The sequence below is a fragment of the Abrus precatorius genome, unplaced genomic scaffold, assembly GCF_003935025.1.
Source record: "Abrus precatorius isolate BTA unplaced genomic scaffold, Abrus_2018 Scaffold6, whole genome shotgun sequence".
Classification (NCBI taxonomy): Eukaryota; Viridiplantae; Streptophyta; class Magnoliopsida; order Fabales; family Fabaceae; genus Abrus; species Abrus precatorius.
The window spans coordinates 6,560,629-6,585,282 of NW_020874406.1; the positions used below are offsets into that span (position 1 = coordinate 6,560,629).

Here is a 24,654-nt window from a genome sequence, read left to right on the forward strand (position 1 = left end):
TATTTGAACAATATGTGATGTGTCAATAATCTTTAAAAGTTGTGGAGGTAACTTTAACACTTCACAATTACCTTTAAAAAAATTATCACATACAAATAGTTATATATTTTAATATATTTTATTTATAATAAGTTAGAAATTAACACATTTGCTTACAATTTCAGATGTTGCAATAAGATCTGCTAACTTTACTTGTACTAGTTGTTTAACAACTTCGTCAAATAAGACAAATATAGTTAAATATGTAAAATCTTTAATATCAAACTTAAAACGAAACCTGTAATGTATATAAATTAAAGTAATAATATATAATTCAATTTATTTTAATATGAAAATTTAAAAATTAGAATACATAGTGATAAATTAATTGTCTTGTCATTAGATACTCTACGTCTTTATAACATGATTCACATTTAAAATTTGTAGTTATGAAAGAAATTTTTTTCTTGCAATGAGAGCAACAAATATAATACCAACCATTTTTAAGCATTACATTATTCACAATTATAATATAACCAATTACGATATTTTAAAAATTAATTAAAAAATTAGTTTAAAACTTAAATAAGAAGAACAAAATATAAGAGAGATTAAATTTACTATATCACTCTTTGATTTTGCCATTGTCAATATCTCATATATGTTTTTGAAATTTCCTAACTTAGAAAAAATAGTAGATCTTATATTATCAACATTGTGAGCAATATGCATATAATTAAAATTTATTTAATAAAGTGATAATAAATAATTAAAAATTTAGTTAAAATAAAAAGTAAACAATTAGTAATAATTAATGTAACAGAGAGATTTTAAATAATTTCAATACTTAAATGAATCTATAAAATGAGTAACGTCTGGTATGTCAATATTAACATAATTATTTGTTGATCTTGATGTGAAAATATAAATAATACCTATAATACATACATTCATATTTTTTTATAATTAAATATCATAGTTGTGATATTCACACTTTTATTTTTCATTCATCTATTGTTGAATTTAGATCGTTAAGAAAAATTCATTTATCTTCATTGAAACTTGTCATTCTCCTACAACATCATGGAAATATAAAAATAAATAATTACTTGTAATAAACATAAAAAAATAATAAGAGATTTAATACAATTAATCAATTAAAAATAAGATTCAATACATTATATAATTAAAAATAATACTTTATGCTTATTTTAAAAAAAAATAAAATATATAACACAATTTAATAAAACAAATAAAAATATCAAACTTGAAAACACATGTACTTATGTGAATAGGTAATTTTTGACTGCTGACATTTTTTATAAAATACAAAAAAAAAATATGAGAATAGAAAGAACGGTGAGCAAGTTTTTAAAAGTTAAGTTAATATAACTTATATAAGTATAAAATATTAATATAATAAAAATTATCTTTTCTTTTGAAATTTACTCTAATAATATAATATATAATATAAAATAATAATTCACATTTAACGTATATTTTAATTTTTGAAATATATATAGAACTATATATTATATTAAATTAATTAATAAGATTATTTAAATATGTAAATTTACATTTTCATTAGAAATGTAATTTAACAATATATAGTATAAACCAATAATTTTATAAATATTTTAATTTTTGAGATATATATTGAACTATATATTATATTAAACTAATTACTAAAATAAGTTAAATATGTAAACTTGCCTTTTCATTAGAAATTTAATTTTATAATATAAAGTAATAATTTTATAAATGTATTTTTTATTTACATTATATTTTAGTATTTGAAGTAAATATTGAAATATAAATTAAATTAAACTAATTAATAAAATAATTTAAATATGTAAAAAGAATTTATGAAAAATTTAATTTAATAATATATAATATAAAGTAATAATATTGTAAGTGTAATTTTTTAATTCAATGTATATAATGTAACCATAAATTCTAATAAATTCTTCTTAAATGTATTGCATAATAAGTATAAATCAGATATAATTTTAATTCATAAACTTTGAAAAATGTTGTAGTTAATTTTAATAAATTATAATTTAAGGTAATTTATAGTATAAATATTTACGTTGCCATTTATAACATAATATAACCATCAATTATAATAAAAAAAATTTAAATACAATTCATCAAATCTAATAAAGATTCTTTAAATACAATTCAAAGATAATAAGTATGAATAAAATATAATTTCAATAAGTAAGTTTTATATTTCGAATTTTAATGTAGAGAGTAATAATTAGATGCAGTTAATATGAGTGACTTTATAGGTTCTGAATTAATTCTTTAAATACAATTCATCAATTCTAATAAAAATTCTTTAAATACAATTCAAAGATAAATAAGTATGAATAAATATAATTTCAATTCATAAGTTATACGTTTCGAATTTTAATGCATAGAGTAATAAGTGAGTGCACATAAGAGTGACTTTATAAGTTCTGACTTTTAATGGATAGGGTAATAAGTAGGTGTAGTCAATTTTACATATAAATATAGATTCTTTCTTCATTTAAGATCAGTGAAACACTTTCATTAATAACATGAATCCACCAATTTTAACATACATTAGCTATCAAACAACATTCATATTTATTATATCATCTAATACCAAAAGATACTCAATCAATTTAACACCACACAAATCAATATAATGTGTCGAAGGTTGAACACTTTCAGCTTCAGACCAATCGTACAATTTAATATACACATTTTCTCGGTATTAATAAAATTGTCTATCCTAAAGTTCAGTATCTTTTAATACATATATCATGCAGAATAATAATTCAATATTACTTGCACATACATAAATAATAGTAAAATCTTAAAACTTCTCAAAAACTTAGTTACTCATAGTTTTTACTATAAAATTTTGTCAAGATAATTTCTGAAATAAGTTATCAGTTTCTCATGTCCAAATTATATTTTTAATACTAAAATCTTAAGAATCATTAGAGTTCTATTACCCAAAACAAGAATACTGAAGTTAGGGTTCAAAATGAGCTTTTCTCACCAAAAATTTGTTTTCTACATCATGATTTTAAGGAAAAGCCTCACAATTTAGTTATTTAGAATAAAGTAGTACGGGTTTTTCTGAATCAAAATACATAGATGAGACTTAGGGTTTGGGATTGACTCGCCTTACATAAAAATAGGTTTCTTAGATCGAGTTCTTCTAGAGATCCAAGAGAGAAGTACAACGTTCCCGATGGAAGATATCGTCTTACAAATAAAGGTTTCCTTGAGTATTACAAAGCATAAACTTTAGATTAAGAAAAAAACTGAGAAATAGGAATGAAGTTGGAGAACTAAGCTCCAAGAAACTTACTTGGACCTGAATGAAATAGACATTCGAGCTCGAATTTGGAAAAGATTTAGGGTTTGAGAGAGTTTTCTTTGAGTAGAAAACGTGAGAGAAAAGAGAGAAACAAGAGGGAAAGTTGTTTGATTCTAAAATGAAAATTCAGGAATTGCAGTTCCTTAAATACCCCTACAAACTCGCGCATTCTCTCTTGAGTGAGCGGATTCTCACGTTCTCGCTTAAGCGAACCCCTCCTCGCTTGGGAGAGAAAATCAATCAATAGTTTTACCCAATTTTCTGATATTCTTACCTGAGCAAGACATATTCTCGCCTGAGCGAGAATGGGTCCAGAGAGCTCCTTATTTTCTTACGACTTCTCGCCTAGACAAACATCATCTCGCCTGGGCGAGTGGATAGTTGGAGTAACTTCATCCTATTTTACTTAAGTGAGATTCTTCTCGCTTGAATAAGAATACTCCAGAATACCTTTTCTTAAAAAACTCTATCTCACTTGAGAAAAAAACTTTACACCAAAATTCCTATTTTCTAAGATAAGGGCAACAAAATTGAGGGTATTACAAATACTCATAAAAATTTTAATTACAAATTTATAAATTTTATTAATATATTTTATTATTACTCAAAGTGGAAAAAAATGAAAAGAAATAAAAGTGGCACATGTTTTATTTTTGTTTTATGTTATTGTTAATGATTATTAATATAATATATTTGTAAATTTTTTGGCAGTATGAAGAATAATTGAAGATTTAAATTATTAATTATGAAAATATGATAAGTAGTAGAACAAGTAAATAAATCAATGCATCTAACTAGTTAGTAAGGGGGCCATTTTATTTATTATACCGTTATTTAAGAAAACAATGTATCATGTGTATCATGAATGGATGATTTTTTATTTTGTTGTCTTAGGTATTTATAACTTGTAACTTTAAACAAAAATAAAATAATATGTTGCCTCTTATATAATTGTGATATATTTATGTAATAGGAACTTTTGTACTTGAAAATTAAACTTCACTTTAGTAAAATTTAAATTTATTTATGCTAGACCAAATAAAAATTAGAAACAAATTCTCATTTTAATCCTTAAAATACTTAATTCTATTTTTATTAGTTTTTAAATTTTAATTTTTGAAATTAATAATTATCAATCATATTAATTATTATCATTAAAAGATATTAAAATTAAGTAACAAATTGATGACATGGTACTTATCAATTCATTATGAATACAAGATGACATTATTTTATAATATTTTAAAAATAATTTATTTTTGTCTTGACTTTTAACATTTTTTATTAATAAAGTCTTTTTCCTTATCTTTTGCTTTACCTGTCTCCATAGTGTGTATTCTTCTTGTCCTCTGGTATGACATTCCTTCTTTCAATGTATGTATTTCGCCTTCTTTTCATTACAATTGCTTAACTCTCTCCTTCTCTCCATAGTTCTCTCTTTCATTCAATACAAGATATCATTCTTTCTCTCCTAAAAATAGCCTAATAAGTTCAAGTTCTTATAAACTCAAATATCATCTCCCAACCATCCCTCTCTCACTCTCCATTGTCACACCCACCGAAACTACTTTCATATCCAACATTTTTGTAAATCCACTCCACACCCCACACTTCATACTCCGTAAATCCTATTTCCCATCAACTCCTCTAATGTCGCCTCCTCCAATTATGAGAAATCATCATTCACCTTGAACAAAAAATCAGTCCTTTTTGTATTTATCAAAGTCTTCATGTGAGAGTTCAATTTCGTGGTTTAGATGACAAAACTTAAAAAAAAGGAATTTTGTAGCATGAACACTATTACAGAGGTGACCAGAGAAAAGAAGAAAGACGAAACAAAAGACGAAGAAAAAACCTTATTGACCGAATATGTTAAAAGTTGTAACACCTTAAATTTTAATTTCAATAAATAAGGAATTTCACAAATTTTTTTGGAATAATAAAATGTTCATTTTGATTCAAGTTTCATAAACCATTTCAAATAAAGAAAGAGGTTACGAATTATATCAAACAGTTGCTACATGACTTATTCAAATATAATAGTTTTCAAATAATATCTTAAGTCCTATAGTAGTTTCATCCACCCCTTCACTGAGTCTGGTGTTGATCGTCTTGATTACCTGAAAAATGAATGTAAGGATAAGTACTTTACACTACCCAAAACACACAATCAACATAGAGTCTCACCTCCAGAATATTTTCAATACATTAACCAAGCACAACACAAACAACATTTCATATCCATAAGTATAATTCATAAACTCAATGCATATGCATGTCAGCCACATTCACGGCAGCACTGTGATCACAGATTTACACCATGAATGGTCGCCGGTTATCCCCGTTTTATGAATACCACGTGAGCAGTCACGGGTCGCTCAGCAAAGATAATGATCAGAGGTCTAGTCAGGAAGAGAGTGTGTGGCCCATGGTGCACCCGTTCTGCAGTCGGTGTCACCACCACTCCCTCTTCCCCAAGGTATTTTTACCGTCCTCATCTCCCACACCCTCAGTGTATCGCTGAACCATTCACATCACATTACAACGGCGCTAACACGCTTATTCACACATATTCCATTCACGCATGCAATAATCATGCCTACACACGGCACACAGCCCACATTGCGTTCAAATACACGGCACATAGCCAATATTCATCTATATTACACGGCCCTCGAGCCCACATTTGATCACACACCGCAATACATAGCAAAATTCCATCAACCACATATTCTCTCATCCATACACATAATATTCATATATCACGGCACATGGCTCACATCATATTTCACAGTAATTTCCTATCATCTAGTCAGCCACATCACAATATTCAACTAAATAACAGTAAATCGCATACAAAGAGTAGGGTATAGTTTCCCCTTACCTCGGATTGAAGACCCACGTCTGAACTCAACTACAGAAATGCTCCCCACACGACTTTTGGCCTAAACACATGGAAGAATTCCATGAGAACCTCGAAAATCACCAAGAACAGAGAAAAGGAAGGAAATCGAAAACCTTAACCGTTTAAAACTCACCTCCAAGCGTTTCCCACACAAATCTGAGCTCCAATCTCGCTTCTGAACGGCTTTGGAGGCAATTAATTGGTGGAATAGGGCTTTGGGAATGAAAGGATCAAAGGAATTTCGAAGAGAGAGGAAGAAATAACTCTCCTCAAACTCTAATCTCCTTTAAATCTTTTTCTGGTCGCGACGTCTCGCTGCAGCGACACGCCCTCTTGCTACAACGAAAAAATCAGAGAAAACTGCACTCTGGTTTCTGCAGAGTCTCGCTACAACGAGATTGCACCCAGAAATGCACCCCAAACTGTCGCTACAGCGAGACGTCTCTCGCTACAGCGAGAAGACGACAGTTATGGTCCTTCCTCCCAGGGCCCTCTCGCTGCAGCGAAAACAGTCCAGTATCTCGCCTTGTACTTAGGTACTTAGCCCATTTCAACTCAACCAGTCATGCATACACACACACACACACACACACACACACACACATATATATATATATATATATACACACACACACACATATTCATAACATATATATCTAAAAAAAATACACACATGAATATACATTTATATTTATATAATTATTAATAATTAATATTACAAAAATTCGAAGCGTTACAAAAGTTAAGGACAAAAATAAATTATTTTTGAAAAATTATAAAATAACGTTATTTTGTGTGTAGAATAAACAGACATGTGTCACTTAACGTGACATATTATTACTCTATCACTCACTTTTAATGTTTCTCAACTATAAAAACTAATATAATTGATGATCAACTAATCTCATAAACTAAAATTTAAAATTGAAGAGTTAAATTTGAACAACATTACCTATTTTAATTAAAATAAATGTTTACTTTAAAACTTAATTTTGTATTATTTGCACGACACTCTATGATCTTTAGTTATAATAAAAACTAAATATAAATAATTATAATTATATTAATTATAATTATATCTCCAAACTAAAAGTGCAGTCAGCTTTATACTTTTTTTATACGATGGTATCACTTTATATTTGTGTGTATAATATTTAATTAATAAAGTAAATTATATTTACTTATCATTTAGGGATAAATGATTCATAACATATTATATAATCTGTTTTATTAATGTTTAATAAAAATTTTATGATTTAATTTTACATAAAATTTAAAGTTTTAGAAATACATATTTTTATTACTTTTTTCATTAATTTAAACTATTTTTAGAAACTTTTAAAATTATAATTATATGATTTTTTTAAAATAGTTTTCGTATTCACTAATAACTATTATCATAATTTAAAAAATTCCTATAAATTGGAGTCAGACAAATATTTAATTCATAGAATTATATCATTTAAGAGGTAAGTATATAATACTTTTAAAATGAAGTATTTAAAAATAATCAATAAGATTTATTGAACATAAGTGTATGTTTTTGAATATTTTTAGATGAGGAATGACTTTTTAAAAAGTGTGGCCTCACCTACAACTTTCTTATTTTCTCCTTCTCAGTGCATGCAACAAATTTTGAACAAGCAACCAAATACATTCTTAGACATGGTCTGGTCAGGTCTAATTTTGAATAACTTGAAATTTGAAAATGAAAAATGCTAAAAGAATAAATGTTTTTGTGTGGTGATGAAAGAAAATGCTAGTCAAAATTCTTAACATTTGGATCACTTCCTCTCATCCAATTTTCTTTTTTGGGTAGTTTACAATTTCGGAGAAGGTAAAGAGCATTTGATATTTGGTGGAACTGGAAATAGCAGTGCACTGGTCACTTGCATCCTTGTCTTTGGAATGCAACTTGTTCTGTTCAACTTGCTTGTTCTATGAAATTGAAAGACCACTTCATTTCGATTCAAAGCAAAGGATCATTGGGAAAAGGAAAACAAATATATATAATTTTCGTGAGGTTATTGGTACATTTAACATTCAAAAAATTATGTACGTAACAAAGTTAAAAGACTTCGTTTCAATTTTTTTTTCCCTTTCAAACATTAATCCAACTAGTTTCTCCATAAAAATAAAATAAATAAATAAATAAATAAATAAATATATATATATATATATAAACTTTTCTTTTATCTATTTTATGGTTGTAAAAAATTTATACAACTTTTTTTATTGAACACGTGACTTTTTTAAACTATTTTGTTAAATTTATATTGTATTTTTTGAATATATTTTTCTTCGTTGGATTTTTTAAAAATTAGTTAATTAATATAGATATTTTATTTATTTTATATAATTTTTTATATAGATAAAAGAGTATTGATAAAAATAATATTATCTTGAATTTTTATATTAATATATAAATAAACATGTTTGTTTCTAAAAATATAATATAAATATTTAGTCAACAAGCTATAATAAATATATAAAATTTAAACATTATTTATAGATTAAGTGTGTTTAGATAAGTAACTTAATTAAATATTTACTGAATAATTTTTTACATTAATATTTATGTTATAAATTTAACTATAAAATAAGGTAAAAATTACTTATTTTAATATCTTATATTAAAACAATATTAAAATAAATTAAAAATCTTATAAAACTTATAAAATTATTTATTAATTATTCCAAACATTAACTTGTTTGAAGATCTATTTTTCCATAATTTGTTCAGCTTAGAAAGTTATCAAGATTTTTAGCCTTTGCATGTGTATTAGTTTTGAGAAATAGAAAACCTACCGATACACTTTTGTAAAGGCAAGTATATGAATGAGTAAATTAACATGATGCAACCTTTTTTTTTTTAGGATACATTTTCATTTATTTTCTTTCTACTTTTTTTTTATAGTTTTTTATTCAGTTTAATCCGGGCCGCTTATCTAAATATGATGAATAATTCTACCATTAAATTTTTTTTTATACACAAATGCTCGAATCTAAGATCTTATTTAAGTGATATCGAGTGAACTTACCACTCGAACTAATCTCTATTAATAATTTTCTTTTATTGTGAACAATGGTTTTGATTGAACGAATATGATGGAATAAAATGAGGCATTGCTTTCCTACTATCATAGGCAACAAAAACGTTTAGCTTGCAAATGCCCTTCGGGATCAATGTCGCACATCACTTTCCTCTTCTCTTTCAATACAAGTTGTAAAGACAGTGAGATGCATAGAACTGAAAAATTAAATGAGAAAAAGACAGTGAGATTAAGATACATACCCATACCCTTCTTAAATAAACACATAGAAAACATAAGCTTATTCCTTGTTGTAATTACTAGATTGGTTCAAATTTAGGTAAAAAAATGTTTGTTTTAAGGTTTGGTTCAGATTAGCTGTTATTCATTAAGTAAATTCAATCAAATTAATCTAAAGTTTGGGTGATCGGATCTTTTATTTTTTAAAAATAAAGATCTGAAACTATTAGGAAAATTTTTAAAAAGATAAATTTATAACAAATAGGAGAAGTTAAAAAAAGTTGAGTGTGTTTTATTTATTATAACTTTTAAAAAAATATTTAGCTCAAAATTTATTAACTAAGAAACACAACAACGTTTAAAATTCATCAAATAAAAGACATAATATCATGTATCTTTTAAAGTCATAACTCAAAACAATTAAGCCAAATATTCAACTAAATTATAAGTATACTGAAATATTAACAAACGATCAAGAATAGAATTAGCTCTACAAAAGTATGCTTCCAACAAAATCAAATAAAAGATTTAAACTTTAATGGATTAGGTCATCTAGACATTGAATTTATACTCTCGAAATCTAAGACAAAAACTAATTAAACAGGGCATGTTATTATTTGAAGCAAACTAAATTAACAATTCTGAATTAACACATATTTTTGTTTTGTGGTTTGGATTAATTGTATTGAGTTATCACGTTTATCTGTATTTGCTTACGTCTATAACTTATTCCATCTACAAGATGAACAAAATCATTTTTATCAATGAAAAATATTAAAATAAATATGAATACTGGGCATAAAAATAAAATTAGAATCAATAGATATTCGTTCAGTCCTGACCCAATTTAGATAGGAAAAATCATATTTATCTGGGCATGGATTTTCCTGATTAAACCTGTTTTGCAATTAAATTTGCATACATATACATATACTCACAATATTATATATTATTTTTATATAGATATTTTAAATTTGTATTTAAATGTACAAAAATTATTAATCATAATTCGCAGGTCAAGTTTAAATTTTTAACAATAATTTTTCAATATAAAAATGTTTATTATATTAAAAATATGTTATATAAAATTTACAATTATTTATTACTAAATTTTTTTAAAGACTTGATACCATAGTATTGAAGGTAACCTAAATACTTAGTATTGATGGTTTTTGAAGGCTAAGAAGGATTGAGAAAGGACTCTCACAATGCTATGAAAATTTCAAAGGATTGATATTCTTGCAATAATACTTTGACATTTAAGTAAGTGAAAATTTAGTCAAAATAAAAGTATGGAATGATAAAGATAGTATTTTTGGGTTAAGGGATTTCTTGTTTATATTGTTAGTTGAGGTAGATTTATGTTATCTATACTTGATATTAAAACCGTTTAATATGAAAATGCACTCAACGTTGGTATGATATGCATGAGTCCAATAAAACTAACATTTTATTATGAATATCAAATAGTGAAAATATGTCCATGCAATAGTTGAAGCTTTTATGATCATAGTCGAATTCAAAATGAGTATGAGTTGTAGTCTATTCAAGGTGAATAGATGGAAGTGGTGGTGACATGACAATTTGATCGAAATAAGGCATTTGACTCTATACCAAAACTAAAATAATTAAAAAACTTAAAATATTTCTTATTCTTTACAAAAACATCTTTTCATGCAATACTTCCTTCTTTCATGTCCTTAGTCCAACCACAACGGCTCATAACCAATTTATAGTAACTAGTGTTAGTGAAAAAAGAATGATTAAAAAGTGTATTAAGAACCAATCCAAACAGTTCTAATATGTTAAATTAATATTTAAAAATTAAATAAATTAATAACAAAAAAATATAATTTCTTACTCATTTAGTTTTAAATTTTTATATTAAAAATTAAGCTAAATTGAATCAAATTATCATCTACCATGTGAATCAATTGACACAATGTTAATTTCAGTTTAATTTATGCTTTTAAGTTTAAGTCTCTACTAATAAAGATAATTATGTTAAATTCAGTTTAAATACTTAAAGTTAGAGTAAGTAAATACACGTAGATCAAAAAATTGAATCAAACTATAAACATATTAAATTTATGTTAATTTGTCAATTTTATTTATATAAATATTAACAAAACACACACACACTTATATATATATATATATATATATATATATATATATATTTTGCTTCAAAGAAGTTTTAATTCTTTTTTATTAAATATTACAAATAATTTCTCCTCCATGACACATGACAGTATGTATTTTTATTATTCTACACAAGGTGAATTGCAAACCATTAGATTAGAAATAAATTTAGGAAGGATAAACTGCAACTAACGTATACACACTTTCAAAATACTAAAATTTTGAACCAGAAAAAACAAATATATTTGATAAAATTTCACATGCAATCCGATCATCTATAGAGGTAGTGTCGTTAGTTCACCAACAAAGATTAAGGAACTCTAAATAAAACATCGATTGTTCATATAGTTGTGTGAAAGCAATTTATGTTTAATGTTCTGGCAGAGTCAAGAAGGGATCCATGATCTGGCATACTGGCAATTTATATTTTATGTTTTATATACAATGCACAATAAAGGCCAGCAATACAACCAAGGTAGTGTCAGGCAACCGAAACTCTCCTGCCATTATCTGTTTTTGGAGTCTTCACATGTTATGACTCCTCTAAATTTCTTATACTAAAAACAAAACATAAATTATTGAGTGTTAAATGATAAAATATCTATACTTAAATAAAACTTTCACATATCCTTAATCCATGGGTTTCAACAAAGTTATTCCAACTCTTACTAAGGATATAATATTTATTTGTTCATTTTTTTTAACTTCATAGAGAACACATTACCATTCATATCACAGGTACTAACAGATATTTTTGCCACAATGTTGAGTAATAGCCTATTTTGACTTGCTCTTATGTTACTAATTGTTAGCTTCTTTTCAAAATGCTTACCATAGTCAACAATACAATTATAGAGACTATGAAGTGGTGATAAATCTATTCTACTAAAAATTTGTGTTGACGATGATCTTTCTTCATTTGATAGTTGAGAATGGAGACTTGGAAGTGGTAACCAACCTATGTAATTGAGAAATTGTGTTAATGATAATCCTTCACTATTTTTTTGAATTCTTCTATGTCTCCTCTCGGAATGACGACTTGTAGAATGTTTCCTTATGCCTTGCCGCATTATTAAAAGAGGTCAATTCCATAATTGTTGTGTCTCTCATGATAAGATGTTTATTATTTAAACAAATCAAACAAATTATACTTATCATTATATTTATCTAGTTTCAATTAATAGACTAAAAGATAATGCAAATATGTTATCTAGTGTTTTCGATGAGAAAATCTTATTAAAAGATTTTCAAGTTCTGAATTTAAATTTTTTGTTTTTTTTAAGAAATAGGTATATTGTTTATAAATTTAGGATTAGGTGCTATTGTTAATGTTTAGGGACTAATCAGAATAAAGATAGGGACATCGGCCTCAATATAAAGATTCAATATTTAAAAAATATATTAACAAAATTAAATATTTAAATAATCTATTATGAAAATAAAGTTATAGTAAGTCAGTGATATTAAAAGAATTTAAATTAATTTATGATTCTAAACTTGTACAAATAATAAAATTTTATTAAAAACAATAAAAATAAAAAAAACATTTTCAGAAATTAAATAATCCCTTAATTTTTTTCAATAAAACATTGTTGCTAAACTATAAAATTTTATAAAGAAACACATCTGTTACAACATTCTACAACTAAGAGTCAAGTCACCTTTGACCAAAAGATAATTGCTGAAAGTTGTTACAACTTATAATAGCTAAGATAAAGATAATTACTTACCTTGTAATTTATAACTGATTTTATTTTTAAACTTATTTGTTTATTTATTTCCTTTTTCGTTGGATGATATTATATATTTACTATTAGCTGCCATTTGAAACTCTTTGTTCTTCATTTTGGTGTAGTTTCCTTGCTTAATTGCTTGGCACTGCACAAAAAAGTCAACAAAGATTAATAGTAAATTAGACGTATAATTATGCCTCTTGTGGTTTTAAAGTAGAGTCCATTAAGCCACAATGCAGTTTGACTTTTGTTAGCATATATTACTAATTTGGATATCTTCTCAAATCCATCCTATTCCTACTCACGCTTTTCTAACACCTAATTCGAGTTGGGTAATAGCCGTTTGAGCACCTTATTTCATATTAATGCAATTTAAGTTCAATGTACAAGACTAATTAAACCTCACTAAAATCGAAGTCTAGGGAACGGAAATTTTTTGCATAATGCTGAACCATATGGTCCCAAACAATAAGAAAATAGTATTATGTATTTTTTTTTAAAATAAATTAAATACGTAGCAAGATGTGAGTGAACGAGATGACATAGTTTCAGATTATTCAATAATTTTTTCTAGGAAACAGCCTACGATATCAATTTTAAGTATAACTGCATAAAATTTGTATTTTTAATTACCCAAATTTGCATAATTCCATCCCTATGCATTTAGTACTGAAAAAATATTTTACAATCACTGAACTATACCTTCAGAGCTTGAAACAAGAAAAGAAAACCGTCTTTCAGTTGATAGTTGTAAAGAGTCCTAGGGTCTAATGAAGGTGGGATAGTAGCAGTTACTGAGTTATAGCATGTAACTGTCCAAATATGTCACAGAAAGATTTGAGTGCATTACTCATTATCAGTGTGATGTTCCTGCTCCAAATTATATCTCTGTAGGTTGGAATATAATAGTACAACTAATGTTTAAGTTCCATAGTAGTATGAAACCATGAACATGTAATTCAATCACTCCAAGGGTCTCACAGTAACATGTTCAGTTACAGGTACATTATACGTCAAGTAACAAAACATTAGTCCTTAAGTGTAATCATCCCTATGTTCCAACTGCCATTCTTACATGCACGAAAATAATCTCCCACAATTCCTTCTTCCTTCAGCAACTTCAAAATTTTCAACTAAGATTAAAGAATGATTTGTAGAAATTGGTCACATTCCATATTCAAAAGGTAATACTGAGATTATGAGTAACACCAAATAACAACATAACTGAAATGATGAAAGGAATGAAATCAAAACAAGGTGTGTAGTACTGAATATAATGTCATGTATATCAAAAACTGTATCCAACTCTTGATGAGTGGAAATATATATATGGTACAATACTAAACTAATAACTATACTACTAGCTTAGTGACTAAAACTAACAAAATTATAACTACACTACCAACTAATAGACAGTTGACAGTTATTTTGTTAATACCCTGCAAGCATTGTCCCAGCTTGGGTAAAATGTGATAAAAGGGAGTATGGTCAAGAGGTTTAGTGAATATATCAACTACTCGATTGGTGGAATATGGGCAGCAAATGAAACAACTTTAAGTTTTTCTCGTCAACATGACGATCTATGTTAATGTGTTTTGTTCTTTCATGAAAGACTAAATTTGCAGCTATCTGTCTACCTGGTTGAATGTCACAATATAGAAGAGTAAAACTTACGAAAGGTATTTAGAGGTCTTGAGAATGAGAATTAACCACTGTAGTTTACATACTGTTATGGCCAGGGCTCTATACACAACTTCTGATGAAGATCTCTGGTGTGTAAAAACTGATCACTGGGCAAGTGTACCCGTTGTCGAAGTAATATTATTAAAATTAAAATTAAAGTACCAAGTATCGTATCCACAGGTACTGTTATTAAGAAACTTTTCCTTAATTGCGTAATTGTTAATAAATATGAGAAATAAACCTTGTTGATGAAATTGCTAAAAGTAAAAGAATAATAAATTAAAAGAAACAGATATTCTATTGAAAATAAATTATAAAAAATTATGACTAAAGGTATTCAATGTAAAAAGGCAAGTATCTAGACTGTAAATCCCCCTAAGTGTCCAAATAACTGAAATTCTTCTTCAACTACTTAGTTCCAAACCCTTATCGCTGCAGGAAATTCTAAATTAAATCAATACCTTTCTCAAGGATAATGATTCCTAACCCTCAGTTGATTAATCGGAATCTCTTCCTTAATTAATACCCCTAGGCTGCATTAAATTCATTATGAATTCCATAATTAGGGTTAATCCTAATACAGAAAACTCACGTCTTTCTATCTCTAGAAATACATTCAAGTCTTTTTAATTGAGCAATGTTAAATTCATGCAAGAATTTTACTCAAATTCAAACAAGAAAACAAGATAGAGAAAATTAATACTACTCAATTAAACCCAAGAGAAAAGAACATGAAATAGCATTAGAAGAATTCCAGAAAATTTAGTCAATTAGGATTCATTACGTCTAGATACTCAAAAGAAAGTTAGAACCTAAACATCTTGAAATTAAAATTACAAAAGAGATGAAATAAAATGCTTAATCCCATCCTCTTGCCGTCTCTGAGTCTTTCGTCTCCAAAAACCGCCTCTCTTAGGTTTGAGTTTAGTTCTCATTTTATAGAAATTATCCTAGGGTTAATTTTCTCGCAAAAGTTAAATTTCTGAGCGTAAAAGTACACGCCCATGTACTTGGCCGTGTACATCTCTGTTTTTTTAATAGATGCCTTTCAAAGCTTTCCATAAAAGTACACGCTCATGTACACGGCCATGTATCTGGCCGTGTACATCTCTGGTCTTGATGATACACTTCAATTGACGCGACCAGTGAGATACACGCTCATATACACGGGCATGTACTTGCCCGTGTATATCTCTGGTTTCTTTTTTTCTTCAATTCTTGACATCTTTAAGGTTTTCACTTCTTGATCCTTTTTCCTGAAATATAAATAAAATGAAACTAATAATAGTAAATTTTATCAATGAATAGCTTAAAACTCTCAATTATCATTCATGAATTACAATGTAGGATCAAGTATAGAAAGCATTTATCAAATTCCCCCGAACTTGAACGATTGCTTGTCCCCAAGCAAAGAAATGGATCAATTTTACCCTTGACAACAAAGAATCAAATTCCTGAATTTTTATTTTATTGTTATTATTTTTATTTTATTTTATTTTTAGAGGGAAAGTAATTCTTAAACATCAAATTGTGCTTTCTTTTGCTCTCGACCTCTGTAACTTCAGACAGAATTGAAATAAGGACCTCTCTACCATTAGCTCTTAAAATTTTAATTCAAAACTTTGAATTCTTCCATAAGGTGTTATTTAATTTTCTTTACTTTGAGCCATGATCGGCTAGTAGGGTGCATTTTATGCTCCATCCCAATTAGCACAAGGTATTAATGGAAAATTTCACCCCTTGCTTTCCACATCGGTACCTCAAACAATTTCGGGGTTCTAGGATGTGGTATCCGGACATTGCCTGCAATCCACATTCAACTAGTTATGCTTCTATGGCATGCTCTTTTATTTCTGAGCAGAGCCCCAATTTTTCAGATATTAACGATTCTTAAAAAAAAAAATTGCATAGATTCAAGGGCATAGATTTAAGGTCCTCAAATCAAAAAAATCTACCGATACTTCAATCGAGAAACAATCAAAAACACAAATCCAATATCTAGAATAACTGCATATGAATCTTTATTATTTTATTTTTATTTTTATTTTCAGGAATATCATCTTCTATGCAACAGTAAAATTGACTCAGTATTGCTCAAGAATAAAACAATAATTCAGTTAAAACATCTATAATTATCTACCCCACAGTGTAAGATTTGCATTGTCCTCAATCAAATAGAAGAGTTAGAGTGCAACTAAAACTTCCCTGAAGAGTAAGTAAATAAGCAAAGAATCTTGGGAAGCAAAACTAATCTGAGATTGACTTGGAAAGGAAACCTGATTAAAATTGATTTATAAGAAGATTTAACTCAGTTCATAATGACAAGAGGAGTAGAACGATCAAAATAATGCGATAAAGAAACAGAAGCAATAAACAGACAAAAGCAATTTAAATCCTAAACATAACATAAGTAAAAAATTCAACAACTAAGACTCCTAATTGCAGACTAAACTACTCATCATCTATACTAAGAAAGTGGTCAGAAGGAGATAGGGTTCATGCTGGGGCGAGGACACTTATTCAAAATATAAATAAATGAGCAAATAAATAACTAAATTAAAATAAACTAAACCTACCTAACCTAAACTATTCAATGTAATTCAACATTCAACATGCAACATTCAACATGGAGGAGTTTAAACTCCTCATTTGCAAAAGTTTGCAGTTGACCCCCTTGGTACAGTTTCAGCCTATGTTCATTCACCTTAAAATTTCCTTTTTCTGGATGAGTTAATTCAATTATACCACAAGGAAATACCTTATGCACAGTAAACGGTCCAGACCAATGGGATTTGAGTTTACCTGGGAATAATTTGCGGCGAGAGTTGTACAACAGTACTAAATCACCTTTTTGAAATAGTTTACCTCCCTTGAATTTTTTATGATGGTAGACCTTCAATTTTTCATCTGGCGGTTCATTAATGGATGAGTTGCGTTGCTTCTCTGATTTCCACTCCAAAACTTTGAAGTCTCTCTTTCTCCATAATGGCTTAGTGGCTTCTAAATGACACCATTGTTCTTGAGTTACCAAGCTCATATCATCTTTTCCTCTATCATGAACTAAGCTTCTTTCCAATGGGTTTGAAATCAAGAATTCCTGTGCACAATCAGAAACATAATCATTAATTACATTAATAAAGTAGCAAGAATCATCTTGTTTCAAAGACTTTTTTATCACATCAGGAATTTTGAAAGTGACTTTTTCATCTCTAACCCTCAAAATTAACTTTCCATCCCTCACATCAATTATAGCCCCTGCAGTAGCTAAAAATGGACGACCTAAGATCAAGGGAACATTAGTGTCCTCGTCCATATCAAGAATCACAAAATCAACAGGAAAAATAAATTTGTCTACTTTTACAAGCACATCATCAATGATACCCCTAGGATATTTAATTGACCTATCAGCTAATTGAATACTCATCCTAGTTGGCCTAGGTTCCCCTAAACCTAATTTCTTAAAAACAGAATATGGCATCAAATTAATGCTAGCACCTAAATCAGCTAAAGCCCTATCAACTATCAATCTACCAATGAGACAAGGAAGAGTAAAACTCCCTGGATCCTTTAATTTTTCGGGCATCTTGTTTTGCAGAATTGCTGAGCATTCTTCATTCAGAGTTACTGTGGCCAACTCCTCCAATTTCTTCTTGTTGGACAGTAGATCCTTCAGAAATTTGGCGTACTTTGGCATCTGTGCCAAGGCATCAACAAACGGTAAATTAATATGAAGCTGACGAAATAAGGAAAGAAATTTACCAAACTGTTCATTGTCTCTGTCCTTCTTCAATCTAGCTGGATAGGGAAGTGGGGGTATGAATTCTTTCACTACAGGGGGCTTTTCCACAGTCTCCTCTTGACATTTATCCTCCTCTCCAACTGCATCTTTTTCTGTTTCTTGCTTCCCCTTCTCTTGTAATGTTATGCCACTCCTTAATGTTACTGCATTGACTTGCTCCCTAGGATTAGTCTCAGTATTGCCAGGCAAGCTTCCTTGGGGTCTTTCCGAGAGGAGTCTAGAAATTTGACCCAACTGAATTTCTAAATTATGAATAGAGGCTTGTTGATTTCTTAGTGCTGTCTCAGTGGATTGGAACCGAGATTCTGAAGTTTGAATGAATTTGGTCATCAACTCCTCAAGGTTTGACTTCTTTTCAGCTGGGGGTAGTGGTGGATGTGAAGCTTGTTGAAATCCTGGGAGTGTGTTGTTCCGCATTGGCTGTTGGTTGTTGTTCCATGGTTGGTTTGCATAGTTCCTCCAGCCCGGATTATTCATGCTATTATAATTTTGGTAAGGTGGTATGTTTCCTATCACATTGGCATATTCTTCCTGAGTAGCTCGACACTCATGATTAGGGTGGCCTCCTCCGCAAATATCACATCTCATTACCGGAGCAACTTGATGGTTAACAGATAGACCATCAATCTTCTTCCCTAAGGCTTCCACTTGCATTGCTAAGGATGTTACTGCATCAAGACTATAGATCCCCGCCGATTTTGCAGGTTTGGATCGAGTGGAGCTCCACTGATAGCTGTTCATTGCCATTTCTTCAAACAGTTCTTGTGCAGCCCTTGGTGTCTTGCTATTTAAAGTGCCCCCAGCTGCAGCATCTATCATTTGTCCTGTGGCTGGGTTTAATCCATTGTAGAAGGTTTGCACTTGAAGCCAGTCCGGAATCCCATGATGTGGGCATTTCCGCAACAATTCCTTGAACCTCTCCCATGTATCGTATAATGTCTCTGACTCCAACTGATAGAAGGAAGAGATATTGTTCCTCATTTTGGCAGTTTTCGCGGGAGGGAAATATTTTGCCAAGAATTTTTCTGCCATAGCCTCCCATGAAGTGATAGACCCTCGTGGGAGAGAATTCAACCATTGCTTTGCTCTGCTCCTGAGAGAAAATGGAAATAGCCTCAAGCGGATTGCATCATCAATAGCTCCATCGATCTTGAAAGTATCACAAATTTCTAGAAAATTTGCAATGTGAGCATTGGGGTCTTCGTCTTGTAACCCATCAAACTGGACAAACTGCTAAACCATCTGAATAACATTGGGCTTTATTTCAAAATTCCCTTGCACATCCGGACGAACAATGCTAGACTCTGTCCCTATTAATGATGGACGAGCATAATCGGACATGGTCCTTAGTTGATCTTCGTTGTTTGCCATTTCTTCCATGTGTGTTTGTGCGTTTTCCCTCTATACTAGCAGTCGTCTCTCTTTCTGAATTTTTTGCAAAGTTCTTTCGATTTTTGGGTCAAATTCAAATAGCTCTTCAGATAGTGCTGTAGAACGGGTTTTGATCATACACTAGAAAAATCAACTCCTAAAAAGAATGAAAGCAAAATAGTTAAGTTAATTCAAGATTAAAGAAATAAATAAAATTAGTAACTACGTAATAAAGGGAATCCTAATTAAACAGTCCCCGGCAACGGCGCCAAAAACTTGGTGTGTAAAAACTGATCACTGGGCAAGTGTACCCGTTGTCGAAGTAATATTATTAAAATTAAAATTAAAGTACCAAGTGTCGTATCCACAGGGACTGTTATTAAGAAACTTTTCCTTAATTGCGTAATTGTTAATAAATATGAGAAATAAACCTTGTTGATGAAATTGCTAAAAGTAAAAGAATAATAAATTAAAAGAAACAGATATTCTATTGAAAATAAATTATAAAAAATTATGACTAAAGGTATTCAATATAAAAAGGCAAGTATCTAGACTGTAAATCCCCTTAAGTGTCCAAATAACTGAAATTCTTCTTCAACTACTTAGTTCCAAACCCTTATCGCTGCAGGAAATTCCAAATTAAATCAATACCTTTCTCAAGGATAATGATTCCTAACCCTCAGTTGATTAATCAGAATCTCTTCCTTAATTAATACCCCTAGGCTGCATTAAATTCATTATGAATTCCATAATTAGGGTTAATCCTAATACAGAAAACTCACGTCTTTCTATCTCTAGAAATACATTCAAGTCTTTTTAATTGAGCAATGTTAAATTCATGCAAGAATTTTACTCAAATTCAAACAAGAAAACAAGATAGAGAAAATTAATACTACTCAATTAAACCCAAGAGAAAAGAACATGAAATAGCATTAGAAGAATTCCAGAAAATTTAGTCAATTAGGATTCATTACGTCTAGATACTCAAAAGAAAGTTAGAACCTAAACATCTTGAAATTAAAATTACAAAAGAGATGAAATAAAATGCTTAATCCCATCCTCTTGCCGTCTCTGAGTCTTTCGTGTCCAAAAACCGCCTCTCTTAGGTTTGAGTTCAGTTCTCCTTTTATAGAAATTATCCTAGGGTTAATTTTCTCGCAAAAGTTAAATTTCTGAGCGTAAAAGTACACGACCATGTACTTGGCCGTGTACATCTCTGTTTTTTTAATAAATGCCTTTCAAAGCTTTCCATAAAAGTACACGCTCATGTACACGGCCATGTATCTGGCCGTGTACATCTCTGGTCTTGATGATACACTTCAATTGACGCGACCAGTGAGATACACGCTCATATACATGGGCATGTACTTGCCTGTGTATATCTCTGGTTTCTTTTTTTCTTCAATTCTCGACATCTTTAAGGTTTTCACTTCTTGATCCTTTTTCCTGAAATATAAATAAAATGAAATTAATAATAGTAAATTTTATCAATGAATAGCTTAAAACTCTCAATTATCATTCATGAAGTACAATGTAGGATCAAGTATAGAAAGCATTTATCAATCTCGATATTGTATTATGCTTCTTTGATCTCGATGATATTAGGGAGTCTCTTGAGAACATGCTGTAACCTGTCACTAATTTTCTTGTATCATAACAAGAGGCCTAGTCTAAGTCACTAAACGCCTTTAATTGCATATTTGAGGTTATCAGATAAAAAATCCCTTCTCTAGGTGTTCCTCTGAGATACCTTAAATCATGAATAATCCCTTTGTATTGAATCATTGTTGGTGATGTCTGGTCTTGTTGTAGTTAAGTATAAAAGTTCCCAACTAGTTTTCTATATCAATGAACATCAGGATAAGGCTCATAATCATTTTGGTAGAATTTTGTTGTTTTTATCATAGGGGTACCGACTGGTTTGGATGCTAAAAGTCCCATTTCAGATAGAAAGTACTGACATACTTTCTTTGACATAACAAAATTCCCTTGCTTGATCTTGCCACTTCCAATCCAAGAAAATATTTTAATGGACCTAGATTTTTTACCTTAAAACGGCTATTCATTCCTATTTAATAAAGAAAATTTCTAAATTATCTATCCCAGCTAGTATGATCTCATCCACATACACAAGGAGAGAAATAAAGTAGTTATGAGAACATTTGGTAAACAATGAGTGATCATGTTGTGATTGCCTGTATCCTAGAGATTTCAAACAAACAAATAATTTCTCAAACCATTGTCGCCCAACTTGCTTGAATCCATACAAAGATTTCTAAAGTTTACAAACTTGATTGGGCTTTACGTAGAATACCCCTTCATGAATGTCTATGTACACTTTTTCATTTAAATCTCCATGCAAGAATGCATTGTTGACATCTAATTGCTCCAACTTCCAATTTCGGCAAGCTGCAACAGCCAAAAAAATTCTCATAGTAGAAATTTTAGCTACAGGAGCAAGCGTATAAAAATAATCTAATCCTTCTATTTGCGAGTATCCCTTTGCTACTAATCTTGTTTATATATCTTTCTATACTTCCATCAAATTTATATTTTATCTTATACACTCATTATGGTTTTCTTACCTAATGGTAAATCAATTATATCCCGAGTATGATTTTGTTCTAGAGCTTTTAACTCATTATTCAGCATGGCTTCTATCCAATATTGAGACTTTATAGCTTCCTTATAATTCTTAAGTTCTAAATCTATTGAAATACAAAGTGTATAACATAAATGTGATGTGGATAAAGATTTATAAAATAATACAGAGGACAAAGGATATCTTACTTGGAGATCTGATTCACCTGATGAAGAAACCATTGTATTGCGGTGAAAATCATGAAGATAAATAGGTGGATGTCTTGCTCTATTAGATCTCCTTAGTTGAGGTTCATTCTCAGCTTCTATTGATCCATTGTTGTTGGGTGTTGGCAATTTCTAAAGTGTTTAGGATGTTGTTCATTAAAAGAGTTATTATTCTAAATTGTATTAATTTAATTAGCTTCAATAGGTGCAAAATTCACTTTATCATATAACAGGAAATTAATATTCTCATGTGAATGTTCTACAATGCCATTTGATTGGTCGTGAGTAAGAACTTTATAAGGAAGTTTTCATAGAATATAACATTTATAGATATAAAAATTTGTCTAAACTTTATTTCCATAACAACATATCCATTTATTCCTGATTTTACCCCCACAAATACACATCTTTGGGCTCTAGGATCAAGTTTGTTCCTATTATGTGTAATGGTTGATGCATAAGTTAAACTTCCAAACACCTTTAAGTCCAACAGTGTTGGAGGCTTCCCATATAGTATTTTGAACGGAGTTTTATTTTGCAAAATCTTAGAAGGTAATCTTTTATCAAATGTATAGCATATGTAACTGCATAGCACCAATATATCCTAGGTATGTTTGACCGATAAAGAAGAGATCTTGTCACATTTCGAATGTGTATATGCTTCATTTCTATAACAGAATTCTGTTGCGGTGTTCCTATACAACTTGTTTGTTGAATTATACCATTTTGAGCATAAAAATCAGCCATATAAAACTCATTTCCATTATCTGATCTAATGATTTTAATTGTCTTATGAAACTGAATTTTAATTAAAGCAACAAAATTCTTGATTAAAATGCTAGTCTCAGATTTTGTTACAGTAGGAACAGTCATGTATGTCTACTAAAATCATCTACCACAAGTAAGAAAGTATTTATGACCATCTAATGAGTTTATGCTGAGGAGCCCCCACATATCGACATGTATGAGATCAAATATATTTAAAGTTTTACTATTACTAATAGGAAAAGGTAGCTTACATTGTTTAGCAAAGTGACATATAGATTGTTTCTAAATTCAGCAAGCCCAATCATCTTCACCGTTTGAGAGTCCTGTATCAGACAAGAATTTTGACTAAAAATTAATTTGCACTCATTTGACTCAGTTAATTTGTGAATAGAAATCAAATTATACTTGATTTTTGGTATATAAAAAACATCAAGCAAATATATTTTCTTTGAAATTAGTAGTTGCACCATTTGGCAATTTCAGTGATAGGAATTTATCTGTGTCAAAACAAGCTATAGAATTGCACGCATGATCTGTGGCTCTACTATCAAGAATCCAGTATAAGAGGTTTGAAGGCTTACCTGGGTTTTGTTCAATTGTTTGCTGATAATTTGTCAAACCATCAGCACTACCATGGGTTACTTGATTCACTACATGATTGAGCTCAAGATTTGATCTTTGTAGGATGGCAAGAATCTGCACACACTGTTCTGGGCTGAAAGTCATGTTAGCTGTTTTGCTAAGGTTGGAGGATTCTCCTTAGTTTGGTGCTTCTAAATTATCCTTGGACTCTACATGGTTAATTGCAACATTTTCTTTTTTCAACTTATACTTGA

At 29.3% G+C, this 24,654-nt stretch overlaps 1 protein-coding gene and 1 non-coding gene across 2 annotated transcripts; one reads left to right on the top strand and one right to left on the bottom strand.

Annotated features, from left to right (window-relative positions):
* Positions 1-8,036: 8,036 nt before the first annotated feature.
* Positions 8,037-24,453, bottom strand: LOC113870076. Its single transcript, XM_027506675.1, has 8 exons — positions 24,439-24,453; positions 24,070-24,141; positions 23,050-23,182; positions 22,828-22,950; positions 22,557-22,651; positions 18,251-20,101; positions 17,966-18,169; positions 8,037-8,180 (listed from the first exon to the last, which is right to left on the bottom strand). The coding sequence occupies exons 1-8, from the start codon at positions 24,451-24,453 to the stop codon at positions 8,037-8,039; spliced, it is 2,637 nt and encodes an 878-aa protein (XP_027362476.1).
* On the top strand, positions 19,749-19,855 carry LOC113870508. The gene has a single exon (XR_003505532.1). It is a non-coding gene; the product is annotated as a small nucleolar RNA R71 (small nucleolar RNA).
* Positions 24,454-24,654: the final 201 nt, after the last annotated feature.

Coding starts and splice junctions, on each gene's coding strand:
- LOC113870076 (XM_027506675.1), bottom strand. Junction 22,652..22,827: donor TATAATTGATTTACCATTAG/GTAAGAAAACCA, acceptor TGGCTGTTGCAG/CTTGCCGAAATTGGAAGTTG. Junction 20,102..22,556: donor ACATAGACATTCATGAAGGG/GTATTCTACGTA, acceptor ATGGTTTAGCAG/TTTGTCCAGTTTGATGGGTT.